The sequence below is a fragment of the Bison bison genome, unplaced genomic scaffold (assembly GCF_000754665.1).
Source record: "Bison bison bison isolate TAMUID 2011002044 unplaced genomic scaffold, Bison_UMD1.0 scf7180017864198, whole genome shotgun sequence".
Classification (NCBI taxonomy): domain Eukaryota; kingdom Metazoa; phylum Chordata; class Mammalia; order Artiodactyla; family Bovidae; genus Bison; species Bison bison.
This window is the reverse complement of record NW_011494770.1, coordinates 7,339,345-7,359,238: the sequence shown is the minus strand read 5'-3', so window position 1 is coordinate 7,359,238 and position 19,894 is coordinate 7,339,345. Positions and strand designations below refer to the sequence as shown.

Below are 19,894 nucleotides of genomic sequence, written 5' to 3'. Positions count from 1 at the left end.
AGCATAAAAATCACATCTAAGTTTACCTGCTAAGTGGTAGAATTGGGATTTGAAACTTTGGAATCTACCAGGCTCCAAAACACATATTCGGCTCCCATACCACACTGAAATTAACAGACAGCTGAGAGGCCAAGTTAGTCAGTGTGTTAAATAAGTTTTTTTTTTTTTTAATTGACAAGGTCTTAAACCCAGTTTTAAGGCATCTCAAATAAAAGATATGTGGTTCAGCATATCCCATAAAAGTATGGGCTGGAAATATGTGTAATAGCATTTTCTTTCTTATTCTTTCTTCATTGAGTCACTGTTTTTACTGGATAATAAAATTTTAAATTCTGTTTAGAGAGGTTTTATTGTTTTCTTTAATAGACAGTATGAAAGATCAGCATTCTTGGGCAAGTCTTCCAGTTTTAGATAATAAGAAATAATAATCACCTCTCTGAAACCTGATATAAATTAACCTTGCTACTTATTTCTGTCTAGTGTACAGAATGATTCTTTTTATACAAGATAAGAGAAAACACACTTTAACCTTTTAGGAACTTGAATTTTTTATACATGTATGGTGATAACATATAACTTACTGGTTTTTCTGTTGGGTAAAATGGATGAGTCTCATTCTGAAAAAGAATTCTTAAAATTACCATTCCTCTCAAATCTGTGAAACACACACACACAAAAGAAATTTAATGTGATTTTACCCAAGTTTATTTCAATTATTATTTTTTACTAGACATAAATGGAATAAATGACCCTTTAGGTTTCTTAGTGGTACTTTTGAAGCCAGATGGAATAAATTTACCACCCAACTTCTAATAGAACACTAAAGTGAGAATTTGAAAGTAGTGTACGATGAATTTAAATATACCTTTAGCAATTTTGACATGAATATTGGCATATCAGAAACATATGGTTGGCTCTCGTGCTTTAAGAATTTTTATTTTGGATTAGATACTGTATAAACTATATCTTTAAAATACCCAGCAGGATCTCTGGTAGAAATAGTAAATGAGAAAATATTGGTATTGACTTTCTCTTCTCTGATTATAGCTTTTAAGTTGTGCTTTAGAATGTGATAAAAATTCCATTCAACTCAACCACTAAAACTTAATATCCAACAATAACTTACTGAATCAAAGAAATGATTTTGTCTCTGCATATAAATTGATTGAGTTCTCAGACAAGAAACACACACGTGCACACACATCCAAGTGGCCCAAGCAAACTCAAAGGCTTATACTAACTTAAGTGAGATAAACAAATACTAAAACTAACAAATCTATAGCTTTCAAAATCATTCAGTCCAGTTACATACATACCCACTATCCTTCTGCATCTGATTTTAAAACTTTACTTTCTCCCAGGTTTTTATTTCAGTAAACCTCTTACAAGCAAACCTTGGCATGCGCTTCATGAGTGGTATTACTCTATATATGCTTCTACTGACATAGAGTATGTTAAAGAAACTTAAAGAGAATTCCTTAAGAGAATAACTCCATGTTTTGCTTATTATGTTTTTTCCCCCTTGTGCATTTAATCTCTGGGGATTCCTTTTTTTAACCTAAAAATCTATGTGAGACAAACCCTTCAATAGAAACTGCAACATGTGTAGTAACAGCTGCTCTCACATAATTCCTTGAAAGATGCACATTTAAATCCTCTTAATAGAAACTTCACTACATCCTTTTCAACTGTAGAGAAGGCAGATGCTCACTCTGCTGCCCCTAAGAAGTGGATGCTCTCCATTTAAATAATATGTTATTTCAGTTAAAATAACTTCCAGAAGAGAAGGCACCAAGGAGTTTGGCTCACAAAAGTGAGAGAAGACTGCTATGGATTATAACTGATAAAGATCAGTGACAACTTTGCGGTCACCTTCTAAGACCTTCTGAAATTAAAGAATTTAAGATCAGTGCCAGAATTATTCCAGATGCTTGCGTTCTTACACTAAAGTTTGTTAAAGCCAAAGCATGAAACTCTTTTTAGTATTTTAGGTTTTAGTCAAAATAATTCTTGTAAAGTTCCTCTAAGTGAATGCTAATTGAAGAACAATTATTTAGATTTTTCTAAAAATGTAAGTGATTGAAGTTCAGGTTTCTTTCACTGGACTGTAATCCTCAGGCACAGGTCCAGAGTCAACAAGCATAGTTAACTAGGCATAAATTTAAAGAAAAGTTCCATTTGGAAAAACCTCAAACATAACTTCAAATATGGAACGCACGGTCCAATAAGTTTGATATACTGATGTCCTCAAGAGTAAAAAATAAATTTGAGGGCAAAATGTACAAATTAATCATGTGAGTTAATACTTGAAATGTCAGAGGAATTTCTCTAAAAATTAGATGAGAGAGTATTAGATAAAGAAATGACTTACAATTGCCAATGTAATTCATAAGAACCCTGATTTTTAATATAATTAGCTTATGGTAAAATTGTGGAAATTGTTTACATGATGAAAGATTTCAGAACCTCGGTGGAATGAGCAACTTTGCATGATTCCATTTCAGTGGTGGTTTAATTTGGGCCTCATACTTAACAGGAATGTCACCAACTCAAGAAATAATTCTTGTCATCTAGAACTGCTTTGCTACCTCAGTATTCTGGAAGAACTTTTATTTCCAACTTTCATGCTTTCTGGTTACATCTCACCCTTTCCTTTAGAGCTCAGTCTAACAGCTATTATGGTCGGTGTAACACTTTTCCCTGAGAATTTTCTGGAAACCTAATGCTTTCTTGGGTTAAAGTTTGAGCTGTGCCCCTTTCAACAACTACTCAGTCAGAATGGGAAAGAACCTTTTTAAAATGCCTGTCCTGCAGCCTCAGCCCACACTCTGTTCTTTTGCCCTTTCCTTCACTCTTAATACGTCTTCTTACAGCCCTTACCATCTAGAATATTTTATATCACCATAACTTATGTCAGAACATTTAAATGATTGTGGTAATTCTGTCTTGAATTACATTTGTCTAGACTTCTGCTATTTAGTCAACAAAGAATTGTTGAGTGATTGCTTTGTGCCAGATTGTGCTTTAAATGTGGTTTTATCCAGGTGACCCAAACAGCCCCCTCAGGGAGCTTCCAGTCAGATTAACTTTTAAGGCCCTCCCTTATCTGTGAATGTATTTATTCAAAAGTTAAACCCATAATTTATGTTCCTCATGTGAATCTTTAAGATTAATTTACCTGGATTTTCAAATTATCTACTAAAATTGTATTGATTGAGGTACTCACTAAGTTTCATATTTTAAAAGAAGCCTGAGCCAGCTAATTTATCCTCACACCGCAGCAGGATCTAATATACTCAAGTGTAGAAAGCTGGAGATGAGATATTAAATGTTTCACTGTCGGATACTTCCAAGTCCTATAATAATTATAAATAGCAGCTGAAAAGTCTTCAGTATGGCATCTTATCTTCAAATGTAATGATTTTTTAGAGTTGATTTTGAAAGATAAACACTTAATATATATAGTCAGTTTCTGTGAGTTTGACTGGAATAATTTGATGAGAAAAAAATGAGGTCTGAAAGACTAAACCATACTTATTCTGAAAGTGAAAAGTGAAAGTGAAGTCACTCAGTCATGTCTGACTCTTTACGACCCCATGGACTAGCCTTCCAGCCTCCTCTGTCCGTGGGATTTTCCAGGCAAGAATAGTGGAGTGGGTTGCTGTTTCCTTCTCCAGAGGATCTTCCCAACCCAGGATCGAACCCAGGTCTCTGGCACTGCAGGCAGACTCTTTACCATCTGAGCCACCCTGAAGTATTAATAAATTCCCAGTGTTGAAATGCCTTAGCCAGATTTCACCTTCATATCATGTACTACTTCACTGGAGCTTTGCAGATTATTTGAAGATAGAAAAAGAGTCTTAGAACAGCAAAGAAGAATTGAATTCTTTTTCCAAAAAGTTGCCATTTGAGTATGCTATAACAGGTCAATTATGTGGATGTACATACCTAAAGTCTGTTTTCCTCTGAATTTGTAGCACAGTGAAGATGGTAAATCTTCATTATTTCCCTTTTACTTGCAGTATTCTTTTCAGCTTAAAGATTTAAAAACAAGCTATAAAAAGAAAAAGGAAAAAAAAAAAAAACCCACCAGCTTCTATGGTTGTTAGCTTTTTGCTGTATTGAAAGACCAGGACTTTTAAAATAACATCACCATGGTTCTTTCGTGGTATCACTCACCCTGCAAAAAAGCAGGAAGTCATAGAAATCTCACAGAGCACCATAATCATCAAGCCCCTCTGTTGCTGCTCAACAAATAATACTTAATAGTAACCCCTGGGGTTAGTATTAGTCACTCGGTTGTATCTGACTCTTTTCAATCCCATGGACAGCAGCCCACCAGGCTCCTCTGTTCATGGGATTTTCCAGGCAAGGATACTGGAGTGGTTTGCTATTTCCTTCTCCAGTGGATCTTCCAGATCCAGGGATCAAACCCGGGTCTCCTGCACTGCAAGCAGATTCTTTACTGACTGAGCTACCAGGGAACACCATTGGGGTGTCCAGCCCAAATAAGTTTTGAGTACCTTCAGATTAGCTTTGCCTTCATATTTATGTGTGCATAACAGAAATGACTGGAAGTGATCACCAATATTATTTTTGGGGTAGCAAAGAGTCGGACATGACTGAGCGACTAACGTAACATAATGGTGATTGTAAAGATTCAAAAGAAAATTCCTTATCAGTCATTTTAAGGTTAAAATTAATTTTTTGTTTGTTCTAAAGAAACCCGTGTGCCCTGTGACTTCAGGCTTTAAGGCCCTCCTCTGGGTTTAGATCTTATAGATTGGAAATAGTGCCATTTCCCAGCATGAGAGGGTGGGAAGGGTGGGCAAATGCTGCCCTCTTCTGGCCATAGCCTGATCAAGTGGAAAGATGGAAAAAGCTTCAAACATGGTGACTAGCATCCTTTGAAAAACAACTCTTCCAATGTTTTTAACAGGAGTGTGATCAAGTTCACATAGATGATGTTTCCTCTGATGACAATGGGCAGGACTTAAGGTAAGCCACGCCTTTCAGTCTGCTCTTTCCTACAGAAATTCAGCTGTGAAGTTTTGCACATGTAATTATTTCTTTTATTTCTTTTTAATGTATTTTGGGTGTTGCAGTACCTACAGTTTTGCAACTGATGGCTTCCATGCAGCTGCAAGTAGTGCAAACCTTTGTTTGCCAACAGGTGTAAGAGGAGGGGTTGACTGGATGAGGAAGTTGGCTTTTCGTTACAGAAGAGTGAAAGAATTATACAACACCTACAAGAACAACGTGGGAGGTATGTGTGGCTTTTAACATTTAAAAAGGTCTGCAGATAGAGGTACAATTTGAACTACAGTTTCAAGTTTCGTATTAAGGATGATCCTTCTGTAAAATAAATTACCAAGGACTCATGATGGATGAGAGTAAGCCAGAATTTTTAGTTTCTTGGAGTTGGTGGGAAAAAGTCTGACTGCACAGTGAAGTGTACAGCACTGTCAGATGACTTGGGAATTCTTTGTGCCCAGATGTTTGGTCAAGACATAATAGCAGGACATTTGTTTGACCCTTCTTCAGCTGGGACTCTCCCAGTGAAAACCAGACAGAGGACCTGATGGAGGCCATGGAAAGAAGACCTATCTAAAGACAAGAGCCCCAGTCATTGAAGCAGAGTTGTTAGCAGGCATTACCTTTCTGGAATCCTATCAGAAATAAACACAAGCAGCGCTTTATGTTGTTCCAAAGACATCGACTAAACTTATCCTTTCAAAAATTGCATATTATCTGTCAATATATCTTTGCCATGTATATCATAGTTTTTAAGAGTTCAAATGTTCTATGGGTAGTAACTAAACCATTTTATACTCATTCATAAATTACAGGTAATATCAAAACCTGTGATATCAAAACTAAGATCCTGGATGTGCTTCTTGGTATAATAAACTTTAATGATCTCTATTATTAGGATCAGTTTTAGGTGACCAAAATCCTAGGGGGGGGCAAATCCTAGGGATTAGTTATGAGGTCATTTAAGGTTCTTCTCGTAGGGCTTTTTGTTTGTTTCACTTTTTAAACAAAAAGAGAGATGATTGAGGAGTATAAACCAGAATCTAAAATTGAAGAAGACAGTTAAATATATTTGTGAATGCTCTACATGTGTATGTTCACATATATGTCATAGAATACAATATAATAAATAAAATTTTCATCTCTAGTGTATATCACACCACACACATCATGAGGGTGGGCTGTGTGTCTGTTGGCCTTGCATCGGTGCCTAGCTAGCTTGAAGCACATAAGATGTTCAGTAGATATTCTGTAACTACAGGAGAACAAAAACATGGAAAACCATGAATAATAATAAAATGTTAAAATCAAAGTGAAGCTTAGGTATGGATGTTCTTCATTTCCAAGTGAGAACCAGGCTCCTGCAGTCTACTGACTTGCCCAGCGGTTTAGGCAGACAACTCAGAAATGCATGTTTCCTAATTCACTCTAACATTCTATATAAGACATTTTTTGCAAAACCAAATAAATAGATATTCTGTTTAAAAGCAATTGAGGGTAATAAGTTCAACTTTAAAATAAATATCCCTTTGGGAAATCTGAATTAACTTTTCTCATTAAAACATGCTATTATTTCCCTCTTAAAGGGTATTATTCAGTTCAGTCACTCAGTCATGTCCAACTCTTTGTGACCCCATGAGCCGCAGCACACCAGGCCTCCCTGTCCATCACCAACTCCCAGAGTTTACGCAAACTCATGTCCATTGAGTTGGTGATGCCATCCAACCATCTCATCCTCTGTCGTCCCCTTCTCCTCCTGCCCTCAATCTTTATTATTATTAAAATTATATAAAAATTAACAAGCTTGCTAGTAAATAATCTTATAGCTGAAGAAGTTTAAACAATGAGATATGAGTCCATTCTGTGATATGTTAGCATATCTTTATTGAAATAAAGACAAATGAGATTTGATAGAAACTAGAAATCTTGACTTTAAAAATATCCACCTATATATATGTACTCAGTATTCTGAAATAGGATTTAAATAAGAAACTCTATTTTTTAGTCAATTTACATGTTCTTGTTTTATCATGAAAGCAAAAGCTTTCTCTGTAAAATTAGTTTAACTACTTCTTTTCTTGTCCTAATACCATTGTAACGTTCAGCCATCATCTGTAGCTCTGTCACAGGCTTTAGGATTTTCAAATTCTCAACTCCTTTTTACAAAGCAAAGTATTTCTAATAGCTTCAACATTAATATTAGAAACAAATTCTAAAAAATTCTAAAGCTACATGTGGTAATGTAATTATTATTTCAAAGTGGTAATAGCTGTGATTTTTAAGAAAGTAAACATTTTCTGACACTCACAGTATTTGGGATTCATGTCCCGAGGCTGGCAGACCCTTACTTCCCCCGCTAGACCAATTCTGTCAGTCTACTGGCATGGGACCCGAGCAGGGGAGTTGTCAGAGGCCCTCCAGTGACTGACGTCGTCCGTGCCAGATTCTAGGATCAGTGAAGGCAGAGACTGTGACCCGCCCTTCACTGTTATATCCCTAGTTTTTAACCCAGACTGTTACATGTAGAAGTTGTTCAGTAAATGTTTGTGGAATGAATGAATGGATAATCAATTCTGACATGAAAGATCAGGGTTGATTTAAGTCTCTATTTTTGATATAGGTGGGAATAAAAATTATCCATAATAGATAGAAGGGAGACCAAGCGAGGCATCCCTGAAAAACGTTGATCTCTTGACTCTGCCCTGCTTTTCCATGTTGCAGGACTTCTTGGCCCCGCCAAGAGAGATGCATGGCTGCAGCTGAGGGCTGAGATTGAAGGTCTGACAGACTCCTGGCTAACAAATGCACTTAAATCTTTATCAATTATTAGTACTAGGTAAGCCACATTGTTGCAGTTTCTGTATTAATTGTATTGAAGATGTCCTTCTAGTAGTCTAGCATGTATCAAAATATTTTAATTCCCAGCCTTGTTTTGGAGGTTGAAGGGACCTAACACTTCTGTGTATGTGTGTGTGTGTGTGTGTGTGTGTGTGTGTGTGTGGTGGGATGGGGTATAGAGAATGGAGGTTGCTGCTTTTTATCCATTTCTCCTCATAACCCTTGATAAATCCCATGGGAATGTCATTTGACTTCCAAATTTTTTTTAAAAAGCACTCTGTTGGTGGCAAAATACAGAAGATGGTGGCAAAAATATACATTGTTTTTATAATCTGTGCATGTTTTTAAGTCTTTTAGGCCATTATAGATAATGTACATAATTCAAACATTATAATTCATGACATCCAAAAAGCAACAGAAACTCCTAAATAGCTTGTAACTTTTGTGTTGTTTGAACAGAACAGTGAAATGCTGACTTTTGTTAGTGTAGATAATAGAATTGAGTAGACATAATGAGTTGCATACCATGTGCCATAAATACTAATGAATAAAATAATATAAATCTGGAACATGATAGCCAAATAGGGTGGGGAAGAATCTTTGTTCTATCCTATTCCTTAGTTTTATTTCTGAGTTGGAGGAATAAATAAAATTATGCTTAGCAAATGTGTGGAGGAATAAATAGAATTATGCTTAGCAAGTGTGCTTAGCAAAACAAAATTCAGAGAAGAGCTAATATTTGGACTGGTTGAATCAAGATTCAGAGAAACCTTAACAAAGTTAAAGGAGAGTCTAGCATTCAGAACGCAGAAGTAGACATATGTGCCCCCAACCCTGTTCGAGACTTTGAGCCGTGTGTTATGACGAGCCACTGCACTAAGAGCAGAGAGGCTACATGGTAAGGGAGGGGGCAGTAGATTTCCTGGGTCAGGTTAAGGACGCAGAACAGAGAACATTGCTCAGTTCTGTGCACCTCATTCCAACAGGGACTGTGACATATTTGAAGCACCTTGTGTCCAACAAAGTGGCCAGAGGTGTTTAGGCTGTGGAAACTACATAAGAGGAACAGTCAGAGGGAGAAACCAAGGAGTTTAGTCTGAGGAAGAGTCATGAGTGGGACAAGGTTACCGATGTCAACTGCTTGAGATGTTGAGCTGGAAACAAGTTACATTTCTCTCTCCATCTATGAAGGAGAGAGTTGGTCCCAATGAGTAGGAATCCTAGGCAGGGAGCTTCTGGCTCCATGGAGGAAGAATCGTCTAATAATTAAAGCTGTTTTAAGATGGGATTTGCTGCCTTGTGATCTCTGTGATGGTGACCTGGAGACCCAAAGGTCAAGGAGGGTGGGATGTGAGGACTGCAGCCTGAAATCCTGTGTAAAATGCAATAGAAGGTGCTTTCATTATTTTTAAAGAAGTCTCCTAGATAATTAAAAACAAACGTTATTACACTATTGTTTAGATTATCTCTGTATTACCCAAAGTATATATAAATTATTTTTAAACACATGGGTATATGATATAAATAAATAAATGTATGCATATGAAACATAAATGTATGTAAGTAAATAAATACATGAATAACAAGGAAAGGAAGGGGGAAAAGAAGTCATTATACAATGAGGGTTTTGAAATTTGTCATGAAATTTGTCACATTATCCACATCCTCACCTTATTGGTAAATTTCACAAAATATATCAGGAAAGCAGATGTTTATACCAGTCGTTGCTGAATCATGTATCAGAGCAAATGCTCCTTCACTGCATTTTGGGGTTTATTCCCAGCATCTGGCATTGTGCCTAGTAGGTGATAGGCACCGTGAACAACCATTGAACATTGAAAGGTTGGGTTATCAGGGGGTGTTTATTATGGAATTGAAAGATTGCATAATTTAAAATCTGCACTGGTAGACGTTACTTTAGAAAACAAATATGCCAATTTCCTCCCCATCTTAGGAGTAACTGCGTAAATGTCTTGGTAACAACAACCCAGCTGATCCCAGCGCTCGCGAAGGTTCTACTCTATAGTTTAGGAGGTGCTTTTCCCATTGAGAATATTTACAGCGCTACTAAAATAGGTAAGAGAATTATTTCTAACTGTGTGAAGTATGTTCAGATCTGTGGGGGATTTTCTTAATGTGTGTCTTCGCATGATTCCCTCTTTCTTTCATTTTGCTATTAGAATATCAAACACATTTGGTAGAGCTCAAATAACAAAATTCTCTGCAACTGTTTAAGCATGTGTAAATTTTCTGAAAGCTGTTGCCTATGAATTTTGAACTCTGTGTCTGACTCTTTAAATAGACATTTATTTGTATTCATTATGGCACACGTTATTTAAATAATATATAGTATCTTTAGCCATAGAGTTTAATATTTTAATAAATATGATATGTGGTATTATATCCTTGCATATGCAGTAATCTAGATCTAAGATAAAAATACCATTTTAGCATTATATGGGAGTATCAGATGAATTAAACTAGTATCCTTAATTCAAGAGAAAAAAAGTTTCATGAATCAGAAAACACATTTGGAACATTTGTAGCATGTGAATGGCTGAAAATACACATTTCTCAAAACGTTCAGTAGCAATCAAAGAACTACCACCTTGTTTATTTAGATCACAGCTATCTATGGAGCCATCTTTAAGTGCCTTTCACAGGCACTAAGACTTCTAATAGACTTACAGAAACAAAACCTCATCAACTTCTGCCATCTTGAAAGAGTTAAAAGAAAACAACTCATGTATTCTGTTGTCTGTCAAGGAAATGCCTGGGGAAATAGATGGGTTGTATAATGTGCCTTGAAGGTCAACAAACTTGGGCTTTGGCAGCTTGACAAGAGTTCAGAATCCTAAAATCCCCGACCAAAAATAACCTCCCTGGGCCTTGCACAGTTCTGATATTGGCACAGGCAGGAAGAGCCCCCAGCTGCAGCTGTTTGGGGAGTATAGTTAAAGAGGGCCAAGCTTGCATAAATTCCTGGTTCTCCTGAGCATTGCAATTCAGAGCCCTGATACCAATCCCATTCATTTTTTTGTTGTTTGTTTGTTTTTTAACATTTATTTTAATCCAATCATTTTTTCTCCTTTTTATTTTTTAAATTATGAAAACATTTACAGGAGACTTGGAAAATACAAAACAAAGTTACATATATTAATAGTTCCACTATATATTATAGCTTTTTTAAATAGATGAATTAAGATTTTGTAGTTGGAGTTTTAATATAGAACTCTCAAAAATTGATAGCATGAATATACAGATAAGTAGAAGGATATAGTAGACTTGAAAAGTACCATGAGCCAATTCAACATAATTAAGATTTATACAATTTTTCATACAACAGTAGGATACAAATTCTATTCAAGTTCCCATAGACTATAAACTCGGAGACACTGGAACATATCCAAGGACATAAAACAACTTGCAAAAATTTCATGGTCTAAGGGTATTGAAATCATACACCACTCATTTTTATATAAATGTGTATATTTATGCTAGCAGGATTACTACATGGAACCTGATTTTGCTTTTTGATAAATTAGTTTTACACAGATGTAAACATCTCCTCTAGCAAGGTCAACAGTCTTTCTTATTAAATAAGACTAAGTTGTTCCTTATATTTCATCTGAAAAAAAAAATTTTTATTTTTCCCTTTAAGTCAGTATTTTTTGGACTTCTGAAGTATCAGAGTAAGAAAAAAAAAAAAATGCAGAGGTAGCCATGACTGCATGAACATACTGAGAAAGAAATTCAGAGCATAAGGCTAGTGTTTTAAAAACAAAGAACATGTAGAAATTCGTGATGTAATTCCCATAGTGCAGTCAGAGGATACTAGAGTCACCAGTACTGTGGCCCAGACAGCAGCCTTAGTGCAATTAATCTCAGCAAACTAGTTTCCAGCCACTTGAAGAAAGGAGTTGTTTTATCACGGTAAACCCATATCTTAGTATTTCCTCTTTCATTCTAGGTGAACCTTCAATATTTCACAGTAATGTTTTTAGCTGATTTGTCTATACTACTGAAGACAAACTAGATAAAATTGATATATAGTTATACAAATAAATGTAAAAACGAATAGTTGCTGGTAAAGTTGTTCCTGTATTCTTCAGGTAGAACGAAAGATACAAACATGTTTCTCTGGGTCAGATGCTTAACCTTTCTGACATTTTTTGGAGCTTGGAATACATTTGTTTAATAATCAGTCTCAAGTAAAAATTTAGAATATTCAACCATGTTTGTTGATTTCATAACCCAGAGTTTGCAAGCTAGTTTAAGTGATGTATGTTCGAGAGAAAATAACACTTTATGAATCGTTAAGTTAATGATTCCAATGGCTGGAAGAATAAGCAGTGCATTGTTTTTCAGGCAAGGAAAGCTGTTTTGAGCGTATAGTGTCCAGATTTGGCACTAACATAACTTATGTTGTGATTGGAGATGGCCGAGATGAGGAGCATGCCGCTAACCAGGTAACTTCACTCTGAACTTTATCTTGTTTATCTTCCAGGAAAAGAAAGTTGCTTTGAACGAATAATGCAAAGGTTTGGCAGAAAAGTAGTATATGTTGTAATTGGGGATGGTGTAGAAGAAGAACAGGCAGCAAAAAAGGTAACCTGTTTCAAACAATGTTGGTGTGATACTTCTAAATGCAAGCTTTTTTGTTTGCATTCCTGTAGTTTGGCCCAATGGCAGCTTGACAAATGATTTAAATTTATAGATGCAAAGCAGTAAGAGCATGAGAAGGTCAATACTTACATTCAAATAAACCATTTGGAGTCTAGCATTTTTTTTGCCTGAAACTTCATAGGAAATATAGAAACATTTAGTTATATTTATCTGTGTGTATGCTTGTGTGTGTGTGTGTGTGTGTAATACACACAGATATAAGAAAGATGGGGCAAAAATAACCATTTTGAACACATGAAATTCAACAAGTTTAAAGATGCTTAATGAGCTCCATAGAAAACCATGTGAGTGGCTCAGTTCTTACCCTTTTCCCATCCAGCCTCTGTGCCATTTGGTGCTGTGAGTGCCGAGTATCAATTGTGCCTCATGATGATAAATGTTGATGATAGCTTTAATAGCTGAAGAAAAAACTGTTGCCAGAGAATCTAATAAATGCTACTGGAATGAGATATAGTATTCAAATCGTTTGGTGCCAACTTACTGTAGAGACTTAAAGGCAATGTACCTTTCATAGACATCTTCTAAAAGAGTGTTACCTTTCTGGTAAATCCTTGGTACTTTCATGAAGCCAAGCAGCTGGCTTTGAATATATTCAGAAGATCTCATAGACCCTAGGTATTTAAATCAGCCTTTTCATCTGGCCCACATTTCTAGAGAAATCAAGGAAGTTAAAAAACCTTAAATGGTTGGTCCAGCATCAAGAGGGGAATGATATCATTGGCTTGGCCCCAGATACCAGACTGTAAGTTAACACAACATTGAGATCTACTGCTTTCTTCACTTCTTGATGGCGAAATGTCATCTAGAGAGGATTAAAGTGATGTAATTTACAAAACAGAGAAAAGTAATGCATAAGTATTGTTAAACAATGACATATCAGCATATATTGTTTTCCATAGGAAAAAATATTGTCCTTATTCTCCTGAAGAGATTTCATAGCATCATCTTAAAAAACCTTAACTAAACACTTGCGTGTGCTTAAGTGTTTATCTGATTTCTCTCCCCGCCACCCTCACCCTCGCCCCTCCCCCGAAAACCTAATATTAACAGTGTCCTAGAAAAGTTTATAGTGATATTAGAAAGTTAAAAGAAATGATTTATGATTGTAATCAATTCAAATCAAGCAAAATGAAGAAAAAAGAAAGAACTTCCACTTTTGAAGGTTTGGTGACACTCGGAAACCATACTTGAAATACTCCATGATTTCCCATAACATTAAGAGAGTTGCTTTAGTCTCAGCCTCCCACAGAGTCCCTCCCCTCCTCGGTCCTAATTAGTGGTGTCAATGACCCAAGACAGCACACTGGCCCCAAGGACGTTCTGTATGAGGTCAGGGATGCAGCCTCAAGAAATACAATTTCCCAGCTGATGACCGCTGAAATACTTTGGGTCACACACAGTTGAAATATCTTCTGGACTTTGTCAGTGCCCTGAGTCCCTGTTGTTTTAATTTTTCGTATTAACACTGTAATTACACCTAACAAAGAACAGCCAATGCAGCCACCATGGCAAGCATTTTACATATCTTTTAACCTATATGAAATTCACACATATCTAGGTCAGGGCTGATAAAATTCACTTTTCCAAAATAGCTTATGCCTTTGAAAATTAAAACTTATAAAGTGTACCCCACTTATACATAGCATGAAAACTAGACTTGGTATACCAGTTGTTACACCTTCAGCTTTAAACCTACAACTTCAGGGGGGAAAGGCATGACTCCAATGGATAAGAACCTTTAGAATGCTATTTCCAAATGGTTGTGTATGTTGGTACAGTTTTGGTGATGGTGAAGGCTTATAATTCTGTTTTAAAACACAGGTGGCTGGTTTCTCTAGTATCCAGAATGCATGCTTTTCTTGGGATGTAGCTGTAATCGCATGTGCAAAAATATAAAGTACTATTTTGTTACTACAAATAGATCTGAGCTGAATTTTTTTTTAAAAATTACTTCTAGATGAATTTCATGCTTTAATTTGACCCAAAAGTATAGGGTTTGGGGGGGGGGGTTTGTAAATTTAAGAAGAATTTCAAAGTTTACAACTGAACTCCCCTATAGAAACGTGGTATGACCCATATTTGTCATTTTAAATTTTGTGGGAGCTGCATTTTAAAAAAAGTTAAAAAAAAGACAGGTAGAATTAATTCTGCTGCTGCTGCTAAATTGCTTCAGTTGTGTCTGACTCTGTGTGACCCTGTGGATTGTACCCCACCAGGCTCCTCTGTCTAGGCGAGAACACTGGAGTGAGTTCTCATGCCCTCCTCCAGTGGATCTTCCCAACCCAGGAATCGAACCCATGTCTCTTATGTCTCCTGCATTGGTAGGAGTTCTTTACCTCCTACCTTTACTCCTGCGGGTTCTTTACCACTACCGCCTGCTGGGAAGCCCACTAGAATTAATTCTGGTAATATACTGTCATATACCCATATACTCAAAATATTATTATCTAAATACCTAATAAGTATAAAAGCTATTTGTGTGATATTTACATTTTTAAAAAGTTCTAAGGCTTTGAAGTTCAGTATATATTTTGAACTGGACTTGCCACATTTCAAGTCTCACTCAGTAGCTACATTGGACTAATGGCTACCATATTGGACAGTAAAAACTGTATAACAATGGTGATTATTGTTTTAATTACTACTTTTTATAATAAAGTATCTTTACCATGTTATATTTATAATACATATATTTCTATTATACACATGAATATATATTCTACAAGATGTCATCAGCCCGAAGTTATAAATTAAGTTTTGGTTTTTTTCATTGCTATAGTGCAATATTTCTTTTTTTCATTAAATCATCCATGATGAAGTACTTTTAGACATTTTTTCTTAATTGCAACCCTTCATGTAATTTTAATACCACACATATACCGTATACTGGTATACCTTTGGAGAACCACAAACCATTGTAATATTTAAGAATGTTTTCCCCACAAGAACTCATTTTTGTCCCCTTCGGGGAGTGCTATCGCCCACCTTGAGCATGTGCTTTCCCTCGGTCCTATACCAAGGAAATGAATCAGGCCAACTCTGCTGACTTCAGTTATTATTTGCTCCAGACAAGTAGGAAACTTGATCATCCGCACATTTTTTTCCTATCGTATACAGTCCAGTTTCAAGTTATTTCAAGGAATTTACCCTCTTTCTCTCAAATAGACAATAAGCCTTGGATTTAGGAAGCTTATAATTTTTTCATTTTGTTTCTGAGAGACAGACATTAAGGAGTGACGTAGGTAAAATTTGCTCTCCTTCAGCCACACAGGAGCTCAGCTTGCATTTCTGGATGCTGATATTAGTAATGGTACTTTCCAAAATGAGTATTAATTTGATTAAGAAGCCTCATTACTTTCTGTTATTATCATTAAAATTCAGTTCAGATCTATTTCTCCAGTATTTTGACAGTACCACATCGATGCTACCAAGCCTTCAAATATGATCATTCCTCCTTTCAACTCCCTCCCTTGAACTTGGGGGAACTGCCCATCCTTGTGTGGACCGCTGCTTCACTGAGATAATAGTTATGCTCTCTCTCCATCCCTCCCCCTTCTCCCTCCCATCCCTCCTTCTCTTAACCACACAGCACAATATGCCCTTTTGGAGGATATCAAGTCACTCAGACCTCTTGGCTCTACATCAAGCACTGGAATTAGAGTATTTGTAACTGTGTTCTCTAGCTGGAGATCCGTTGTTTTTTTTTGTTTTTTTTTTTTTTATATTTCAAGTACACTGAATTTTTATGTGTGATTCAATGCCTCTGGCTTTACACATATAAATTGTCTTAAAGGATGAAATCATATTTGGAATGAGAATTCCAGAATGAAGAATTCAGATTGCTGAATGGAATTAAACTTTAGTGCTACAGAAAGGAAGCTCTATGGTCTTATATTTACAACACTTTAATGGTTTAAAAAAAAAAAATTCTGTGGAGGTTGCTGGTACCCACCGAAGGAGTCCTAACTGGAATTAGCAACTTTAGCAAAGAACTCACCCTGGCAAAGCACCAACACAGCCTCCATCTGACAAGGTTCAACAACATTCCTCAAAATGGGAGATCTTCTTAGCCCTGAGGTTTGAATCTGACTGTAACCTACCTAACCCAGAAAATCTGAATTGGAATGCACTCAGACTGTGTAAGGACAATCCTATCTAGACCTGTAATTTGTGTAAATTATTGATGAAAATAATTTACTGTGACTTTATTAGCAGCTGACTTTGAAAGTGGATGCAATTTTTCCTTCATTTGTCGGGGAGGGCTTTGGGAGGGGAAAGGGGAATCTAATCATATCTGTTTTTTTAAGTTTGGCAAACAGAATGTTCATACTGATGTGTTGTGCCTTAAAGACAAGACAGCGTTTGTGTGTTACAATGTAACTTTGGTTAAAATCTCTGTAGATAATGAAAAACAAAAACCTTTGTGATCATTTTTCAGATGACCAAATTTAAAATTCAAGCTATCAGAGCTGAATAATGCCTCAGCAAGAAACTGAGCACTTGTTGCAATAAGAAAATGATAATAATAATAAAGGAAAGCTTGTGTTTTATTTGGGTTCTTAATAATTCCAGTAATTGTATGAGGCAACTATTTATGCATCCAGCCAGAAGCAGAAGGTTTGGGAAAGACTGTGGGACCTTTACTTAGAAAGTGAAATGTATGTTGAAGCCTCGAGTACCCTTTCTACAGTTTTACTGAAGAAAACTAAAAGCCATATTCATGATGACCTATACAATTTGGAGTTTGACTTTTTCATATGTATAAGTTGTGTAGAAGAAGATATTCAGATGAAAATCATAGGCAAATATCACCCAAACTTTCTTAGACTATGCATGAACATGGCTTAAAATTCACATTGGGTGAACAGGGCTAAAAATAAAGATAAGTGCATTTATTCCCAATGCCATTGCAAAAATGAAATGTCATCAGTAGTGGAAGGCAAATTCCCCAGACAGTTTCTAAGGAGAGAAGAGAATCAATGAAAAATTTTCCTAGCCTATCATCATAAAATAAATTTACAAATGAGCCGGATCTTGGCAGTATTACTAAAATTAAACAGTCAAATGGTATCTGGTTCTCTGTCTTAACACATCCATCTAGTTTCTGTCCATTACAGACCTGTATATCTTAGTTTCTGCCTGTACCGTTACTGCACAATGGATTTCATTCATTGCAAGGAGAGCCTGTCATCGTTGTGTTTGCATGTTTTGTTTTTTTTTCTTCTTGGTGTGTAACCCATGTTAGGAACACGATACAGGTTCTCCTGTCATTTTGTGTGACCTGATTTCCCTTGTGGAAATTTAAGACTTCAACATCTAGGAATGTTTTAATGGTGTCTGCACCTGCAGTTCTGTGTTTAAAATGTCACAATGTGGAACCTGCCATCCAGCTACTAACCTGTGCTCCTAACCAGAAGCTGGTCCTTGATAATTCATCATCTGAGGCTTCCGTGGCTCCCAATAGATTTGTGCTTTGTACATTGATCACAACATTCACTGTGGAAGTGTGATTTTGCTTTTCAAGCTATAAACCTGTATTTCTTTATTGTACGCTAAGGCCATGTTTGTATCAGGCAAAAAGAGACCGAAATCAAGTTCTGCAGATATTAACACTGTGGTTTCATCACATATACACCTTAATCTTTAAATTCTGTAGCTTATGGCTACCTCTGCAACCAAGTACTGTTGCAGACAGATTAAGGACAAATGCATAATAATAATAAATTTTACATTTCTATTGACCTTCAGCTTGAAAATGGTAGTTTAAAAAATTAAGAGCTGCATTGATTATCAATACATAATTCTATTTTGTGCACTAAAACCTTAAATGTTTATTACTGTGAACAAATCAAAATTGTCTTTACTATATAGCCAGGTTCTTTAATAGAATTTTGGCATTATATCAAAAGTTTTCACACTTCTTCGTATTGAACAAGCAAGACTTCTTACACTGCTAACCCTGCAGGTTGCGGACTGCATCAGCAGCGCTGTTTCTTACAAACCTCTTCTCTGATAATGATATGTCCAGAAGAGACTGCCAGCCTAAAACCTAAATGCTGGGCTATTGGACAACTACTCGGCTGACCGCAGGCCAGTGAGCCTACATCACAGTTTGTTCTGCGACTTTGAGCATGCTCAAACTAGAATGTTTCTCTCCCCCACTTAGGAACTCAAGATCCTCTTCCTTTCTTACCTGAAAAACATAAAATAAACCAACCAACAAACAAAAAACACCCCCTATGGCAGTTTCCACATTCTGTTGACATTTAGAAGATTGTGCCTTATTATAAACCAATTTGAAAAATGTTCTGTCTCAGACATGGGTTTTTGGTTCCTACATGTACAAACTTGGGCTATCACCAAGATAGGTAACCACCTCGTGTTGCTCCTGAAAAGTAGTAAAACAGGTGGCCTAATATAGTAATGTCATAGACGAGATTAAGGTACTATGCCCTGCAAAGATTTGTAAGTCAAATTCAGAGGCAAAAAGAATATTTTAGTATCATGCAGTTTGCACACAAATAGTAGATATAAGACTCTAAAAATGTTTTTTCTTTAGTCTCTGGTGAACTGATTCAAAATAGTGTCAACAGCATGCTGCAGTATGAAGGTTTTGGGTTTTTTTTTTAATGCACATTTGTTATGACAAGCCTACATTCTCAGTGAATATGGCATTTAGTATTTCTTTTAAAAACAAATAAGCGTCTTGAGCCAAAGTTGCATTTTGACTCCCAACTATGATAGCATATGGAAATCTAACAAAGAAGAGGGTTTCTGTTATGTATTAGTAAAATATAGATTATTGGGGCCTACATAATTTAAAGAAATGTAAATTAATATTAAAAGCTTGTAAAAATATGTACATCTTTACTTTTTCTCAATAAATACCTTTGGAAATGTTTTCATTTTCTTCACCCTCCATGTTGTTGAGTTTCTGTTGTGTGTATTTAGCTCAACTCTAAATAATCTGAAATTTGTATTTAGGTTCCTTGCTGTGTTCTTACCCTCCCTTGTTTATGCCTAAATTTCAGTTTGCAGTTAAAGCAAGCTAAGATGCAAACAGTAAAACGCCACTAATTAAGACTCACGTTCTAAAAGATGTGAGCAGTTTTTTACATACAGAGTTGTGCGTGTGTGCTCAGTCGCTAAATCATGTCTGACTTTTTGTGACGCGTGGACAGTAACCCGCAGTCTCCTCTGCCCATGAGATTTTCCAGGCAAGAATACTGGAGTGGGTTGCCATTTCCTTCCCCAGGGACTCTTCCCAACCCAGGGATCAAACACACATCTCCTACATTGGCAGGCAGATTCTTTACCACTGAGCCATCTGGGAAGC

At 36.2% G+C, this 19,894-nt stretch overlaps 1 protein-coding gene across 8 annotated transcripts in view; it reads left to right on the top strand.

Annotated features, from left to right (window-relative positions):
- EYA4 (EYA transcriptional coactivator and phosphatase 4) overlaps positions 1-19,662 on the top strand; it is a 368,749-nt gene extending 349,087 nt beyond the window's left edge. For 3 of the 8 annotated variants that reach the window (XM_010844274.1, XM_010844271.1, XM_010844269.1), the window contains 5 exons: positions 4,940-4,998; positions 5,106-5,266; positions 7,756-7,870; positions 9,827-9,948; positions 12,380-14,700. In XM_010844274.1, the coding sequence (XP_010842576.1) occupies positions 4,940-4,998; positions 5,106-5,266; positions 7,756-7,870; positions 9,827-9,948; positions 12,380-12,576 (654 nt within the window). In that variant the 3' untranslated portion in view covers positions 12,577-14,700. Of the gene's footprint in view, positions 1-4,939; positions 4,999-5,105; positions 5,267-7,755; positions 7,871-9,826; positions 9,949-12,240; positions 14,701-16,147 lie in introns of those variants that run through there. The other 5 variants (XM_010844272.1, XM_010844270.1, XR_825633.1 and 2 more) reach the window with 4 other exon arrangements.
- The last annotated feature ends 232 nt before the right edge of the window (positions 19,663-19,894 follow it).